We start from the raw sequence: 7,088 nt of genomic DNA on the forward strand, positions 1-7,088 counted from the left end.
TGTACGTCTGGGCATGATAAGTTGCCATCTTATCTTTTAAAGGATGCTCTGGTACATGAATGTAGCCAGGAAAAAATACACTATTTACTATTAACAGCTGGGTTATAAAATGTTTTCAAGCAGGTTATTTGAGTTTATTTGTTTCACTTATTGTGGTAATTTATATTCAATTTATACTTAAAGTTAACTGTAATTTATGTGATCCGTATTATAGTTGACAAATTCAAAATGTACATTTTAACTTTAAAATTGATTTTTCTCCGTTCCATGGCTGTACATGTTTACTTATAAATATTATTAACGATATTGTAAGATACATTTCAGTCAAATGTTTGCAGGGCATAACAAAAAGGTTGGGCTGGCTATACATTGTCAGATTCTATGTGTGATTCTAAGCTAAAAATGAAGAATAACTTTTTTCAAATTTCCATTTCATTTAGATGCTACACACCACTTTTTTTTATTAGTACAATTTTATCTTTATGATTATTACTTGGTAAAACGGTCCATGTCAGAAGGTATTATATCGGAAGAAGTGGTTGGACTCTTTGAATGTGGTAAGGATGCAGTTGTTAGTTTTTCAAAATCCGCCAAATAGACATGTGGGCACATGTCCTACTTCTGACGCGATTCCTCTGGTGCTGAAAGATGCCAACTGTGAAGATGCTTCCTCAGGTGACCGTGTCCCATAATCAGACCTATAACCCGAGAAAACATTGATCTATTTAGTAAGAGAAGGTCGGACGCCACTCTGGAGGAAGGCAACTGTAGTACCATTCTGCTCATTCTCATGTCCGAATGCAACCTGTTTTTGGCCACCAGACAACAGCCCCATACATTAGTGCAGGTCTGACTTCAGAAACATAAAGACAGTACAAGAGCCTCGGCTTTAGTCCCCAGGACCCACCTATCACACGTCTGCATTGCATTAGAGACCATTTCCCCCTGGCGATCACCCTTTCTAGATGAGGTCCCCAGTTTAGAACCGTATCTAGGATCACGCCTAGGTACTTGACCTCGGACCTCAGCTCAGTGGAAGAGCCTCTGAATAGAAATGGACCAATGCCCTCCATCTGTCGCCTCTTGGTAAAGACAACCACAGCAGCCTTGGTGGGGTTGACAGTGAGGCCCACCTCATCGCACCAATTTCCCACCATGATTAGAGCAGCATTGGTCAGTTCTATGACTGTTGTGTTGAACTTGCCACTCACAAGAATCACAATATCATCTGCGTGCAAAGACACCACTACTGTTCAAAGACATTAGCAGGTTGTCCACAACTAGGTTCCATAGGAGAGGAGAAGGGAGCCACCCTGCGGACAGCCCCTCATAGTCCTTGCACTGACACTTGCTCCCATGAGGGTTGTAACAACCACCCTGTCTGTGAACAAGGCCTTTATCCAGTCACATATTTGACCATCAATACCACGTCTAGAGACTGCTTTGATAATCGCCTGAGTGCCCATATTGTCAAAGGCTCCCTCGATGACCAAAAAGACACCTGTGGCTACCTCTTTTGCTGCCAGCGTCTTCTCAATCCTGTATACCAATTGATGCAGGGCCAGGTCGCAAGACCTTCCTGGAGTGTAGGCATGCTGATTTGGATGTAGAGGTCGCTCCAAAAGAGATCCCTCCCAAACAAACCTTGCAACGCCCTACCACAGTCATGCATCAAAGGTGCAAATGATCCATTCTCTCTAAGACGATCATGAAGTCTTACAAATGTTTTTTCATTTGGTAATTTTCTATTTGAAAACCTTTGTTCATAAAAACAATAAGGTTGCAGTTTGCAAGGCCATACATTGGGTGCATATCTGTCATCTCTTGATATGAATACCTGTTTTCCATAACACAACCAATTACAAACTGATCTTATAAACGTGTTAATTTGATTATGTTTACATTTATTAGATGTTAAAAGTTCAGTAGTCAGTTTAACTGTTGCATTTTAATTACAGTAACCACTGTTCAAATACTGTTAAATTATGGGCCATTTAGTTTGCTTGTGTAATACGAATTCTTCCATAAATTTTTATTTCTTAACCGATTTTTATAAATGATATGAGTTTGGAAACAAAAGATTATTTAAAAACTTTGTTGTGTCATGTAAAGTTTTCATAAAATCATTGGTTTATTAGATATTTTATAAAACAAACATTAAATGGTCACTATTTTGAAAATATTTTTGTCTTATTTAATACCTTCTGACATGGATCCGTTTACAAAGTTTTGTAAGAATCATAAAGATAAAAATAAAGATAACATTATTTTAATAAAAAAAACAAAATGGTGTAAAGCTTCTAAACGAATTGGAAATTTTTTAAAAGTTATTCTTCACTTTTAACTTAGAATCACACATAGAATTGCCAGCCCAACTTTTTTGTTACACCTTGTATAACAACTTACTTATATGTAATTGGAATTTTATGTTTATATAGCATGTTAATAAATTCTTTAATCCTTAATAAAGAAATGTTTTGTTTTATTAGGAAAAAGTGTGGAAACACCCTTATATCATTTTAATGGCTTTAACCAGGAAAACAATGCTTAGCACATTTTAACATGTTTGCTGCTAAATATCCCTATATAGAGTTCCCGTGGATGCTGAAATTTTTAAAATATATTTTTACGTACTTTTGGATGAAATATATGAATATTACTAATCAGTCACAAAAATTATCACTTTCTACCATATTGGGAATGCGGTAACTGTGGTTACCGCTAGCTCCTGGGGACAGTCTTCCTTGCCAGCTGGTAACTAGTTACCGCTCATACTAGGAATGCCCTTTTATGGCAGTGGGAATATTCCAAATGAATACGTGGTAGCTTAGTGAACTGTATTTTATTCGTTTTAGACAAACATAAACAATATTTATACGTAAATGTGTAAACCAAAATAAATGTGAAAGTTTATAAAAATGTGAAAAAGTTCATATACATCTCCGTTAACTCACTCAAATTCAGTTATTATTTACAAATATGTGGTGAGTAATTATAAAAAAATTTATTTAAATTTTTACTTGAAATGATAAAAAAAATATTGGAGTACATACATGTAACTTTGCTTGTACATATATTTTATAAATTTGTAATTTGTATATAATATCCTGTCTATATATTTAGTTTATATTTTATTCTTTGTAACTTAACACAAATTAAGCTGGGTAAAGTATAGTGGTTGATTTTAACTGTGAAATTTAATTTCTGCAATGGCTTCTCCAATGAGAAATATGTCTAAAACTGATATTAAAATCAATGACTTAATATTTGCCAAAGTGAAAGGGCTTTCCCGTTGGCCTGCAAAAGTAACTGGCATTGATGATGAAACTTACAAAAATGTAACAAAGTATGAAATTACCTTTTTTTTTCAACAAATGAAACTGCTTTTGTTAATAAAACTGATATTGTTAATCGGGGGAGTGCCGATGGCCGAGCGGTCTAAGTCGTTGGACTTTGGGTCTGAGTTAGAGATAGCGCAGGTTCAAATTCTGTCTGTGACCATTGCACTTTTTATCAGTACCATTAGCCTTGTACTGTATCGACTCTCCCCCTTATTCTGTTTGATAAGATCCTCGCACAGGCCAGTGGCCCATGAGGGCGGACAGAATAAGGCTTAAAAGGAGATTGGCCTCTCCTTAAAAAAGAAAAAAAAAAAAGAAAAAAAAAGTTAATTGAAATATACTCTTGATTCTTTAGCCAAAAAAAAACTAAAGTTACTAACTGGCTCTTTCTCAGATAGAAAAATTTGAGAAAACACAAATGTGTCAATCATCCTCACCTCTACTTCATCAAAAACCCCCCTCAAATAAACAAAAAAAAAGAATGTATCAGGAATTAATAAAACAACCTCATTACCCCTTCAAAATCCATTAAATAAAACTCCACATACTGAATCAGAGCAGAGACTAATACTACTGTTCTACTTTAATGTACGCCGACGATACTACTCTTCTGCTCACTGGGAGCTCTGCAGAAGAGCTAGCAATTGACTCATATACTGCACTAAATATGGCATACCAGTACTGCCACTCAAACGACCTAGTAGTCAATATGACCAAGACCAAACAACTAGCATTCGGTAGAAGACGAGATGAAATTGCAGCCCTACCAGAAGTTGACATGCAACCCAAGGCAACATTTCTTGGCGTAACAATTGACGAAACTCTTTCATGGACTCAGCATGTTGACAACCTTTGCAGGAAACTAAACACCAGCCTCTTTGTTATCAAAAGAATTTACCACATTAGTGATTTAATCACTGCAAAGACAACTTATTATGCCCTTTTTGAATCACATCTGAGGTACAGCATTGCTATATGGGGAGGCACCACAGTCACTAACCTACAGAGACTTCTCCTGATACAGAAGAAAGTAATAAGAACTCTTAAAGGCCTAGGACCCAAGGAAAGCTGTCGTGAAGGTTTCAAGGATCTTCGCATCTTGACAATTGTGGCCCTCTACATCCAGGAAGTGATTATGTTTGCCGACATGAATGAACTCCCTCGGGGAACAGATGTACACCAGTACAACACTCGACATGCTGACAACTACATCCTGCCAGCACACCATCTATCACTGTACGGGAGGAAGCCATCGTACATGGGACGCAAGCTCTACAACCTGCTGCCAACCGAGATAAAGGCTCAGAAGGGCAAGAAACTGAAGATGGCACTGAATAGATGGCTGGTGACCAGGCCATTCTACACGCTGGAAGAATATCTACAAGACACATGACCATCTTAGACATCAAGACTGCTCAATTCAACTTATTTATTTTGTAAATTTGAAACTTTAACATTGTATTATTGACGCCAATACATTTCTCTATGAAATTTTGTAAATAAAGAGATTTTGACTTTGACTCTATATTACTATATTGATGTGGACAAAGTAAAAAACCTCAAAGTACAAAGAGCACCAATACCAAAAGTTCTATTAGTCTCTCTTTATTAGAAAACATGTGGGTAACTGATGATAATATCCAGCTGTATTATGATACGCTAACATCCTTAATCACAAAGTCGGATAAAACAATCTTACTTATGAATACGGTAGTAACCCATGCTATCAAATGCCTTCAAGACTATGACCATTTACTTGAGCCTTTACAATTATTTAACAAAAACTATGTTATCTTTCCGATTCATGACTTGAAGCAAAATGTACAAGACAATTATCCAGAGAACACACAATACTCATACAAAATAGAAGGATCCCATTGGAGCCTTATGTTGTTTGTAAGAAACCTGCAAAAATTTCTATACTTCGATTCATGTGGCACATACAACGGGGAACATGCACAGAAGGGGGCTGAGAAAGTTCATGAGCAGTTGGGTGTGGAAGGTGATATTCCTTTTCAAATTTTTAAAGTCCCTCAACAGCCTAATACTGTTGACTGTGGAATTTACTCAACAATTTTCACAGACATTCTTATACAACTGATAGGTTGTGGTTCTTTGGACCCACTGGGTAACACAGACAGCAGATTAGTATGCACAATTCGTCACTCTGACATCTTAACAAAACGCTCCCAACTGGCACTACTCTGGCACAACTATCCACATTTACTGCTGAATTGTCAGACTGTATCTGACATGATGTTTAAGCACTTTGTATCTACCTCTACTGGACCTCGAGCTCAAGTAGGCAATATTGTGGTAAGTGCAAACACAAAGCCTGTGACATTGATCTCTGAAAGTGACAGCAATATGACTGCATTTCAGGTGAAAGAAACGCAACCAAAAAACCCATGACAGTTTGATAAAAACGGTCAAAGCGTTATAAATTTAAACCCAAACAAAAAATACTTGCTGAAAGGGAAACTGCCATCTCAACATCAAATAGCTTCCACGTACTTACTGAAAAAAACGATTTACTAGAGATGTCTAATAAAAATTATGTATACAAAACTAACACAACAAGTAAAAAGAGGACAAATCATGTTCATGAGTATCGCCATGACAGCAACTATGAACTTTCAATCGTCAAAATAAAAGTAGAATTGTACGCTGACAGTCAAGTTAAAGGACTACCGGAGATTATTGGTTCATGCAGTAAGGGAAAGATTTATGTGGATGGAGTAGTTAAATCTGGAGCCGATGTTCAACAGGTCTACAACCAAGCAGCTAAATCTCTACAACATCCTATAATAATAGGACAAATGATATTTTAAAAGGATCTCCTCAAGTTATTTATGAAAAAATGGAAACTGAATTACAAACTCTGAGTAGGTCTAAGCCAGTGTGTGTAATAATAATAATAATAATAATAATAATAATTTTATTTGTCATGAAAATGTATTACATCATTGACAAAGTCATAGTATATTGCTTATTGTTAACCAAGTCAATACAATAGTCAATAAAGTCTTACAAGTAAATTAAATAAAATAAATAAAAAATCACAAAAATGACAGTACAAATTGTCAGTAACAGTAACAAACACATTAAAAATCAATACTTTTGGTGTTGAAGAATTCATCTAGACTGTAAAACGGATTCTCCAACAACCAGGAATATAACTTATTCTTAAAGATATCAAAGGGATATGAGCAATATTTTTTCTCCAGAAAGTTATAAATTTTCAAAGATACTACAACATGACTGGTGAGGGTTTTGCTTAATCGAAAATGTCCAATTTCAGCATTGTTTCGATTACGCGTGTTGTGGTCATGAATTTTATGTTTAAAATTTAACAAATTTGGATTTTTATGGATGTAAACCACCGAGTCATATATATACAAATTTAGAACCGTCTGAAAACGAAAATTTATGAAATGGGGTTTGCAATGCTCTCTGGTATCACACTTTTTTAGAGCCCTAATTGCCTTTTTTTGTAATACTAGTATTTCGGAAATTCTGGTGCAATTACCATATAGGACTAATCCATATCTAAAAACAGATTGGAAAAAGGCAAAGTATGCGGCTCTTATAGAATTTAGTGGTACAATATCATTCAGTCTACTCAGAAGATAAATGACTCGTGAGAGTCTTTTATTTAGATAATCAATATGTGTTGCCCATGTCAAATTTCTATCAAGGTTGATACCCAAGAATTTAACTGAGTCTGAATAGCTTTCGTCCAATGAC

The 7,088-nt window shown here is 35.7% G+C and overlaps 1 protein-coding gene across 1 annotated transcript; it reads left to right on the forward strand.

Moving 5' to 3' along the window:
- Positions 1-3,927: 3,927 nt before the first annotated feature.
- LOC124369675 lies at positions 3,928-4,734 on the forward strand. The gene has a single exon (XM_046827727.1). It carries the CDS (start codon positions 3,928-3,930, stop codon positions 4,732-4,734), a length of 807 nt encoding a protein of 268 aa, XP_046683683.1.
- The last annotated feature ends 2,354 nt before the right edge of the window (positions 4,735-7,088 follow it).

Source organism: Homalodisca vitripennis, chromosome X, assembly GCF_021130785.1.
Source record: "Homalodisca vitripennis isolate AUS2020 chromosome X, UT_GWSS_2.1, whole genome shotgun sequence".
In the NCBI taxonomy this organism is placed as follows: Eukaryota; Metazoa; Arthropoda; class Insecta; order Hemiptera; family Cicadellidae; genus Homalodisca; species Homalodisca vitripennis.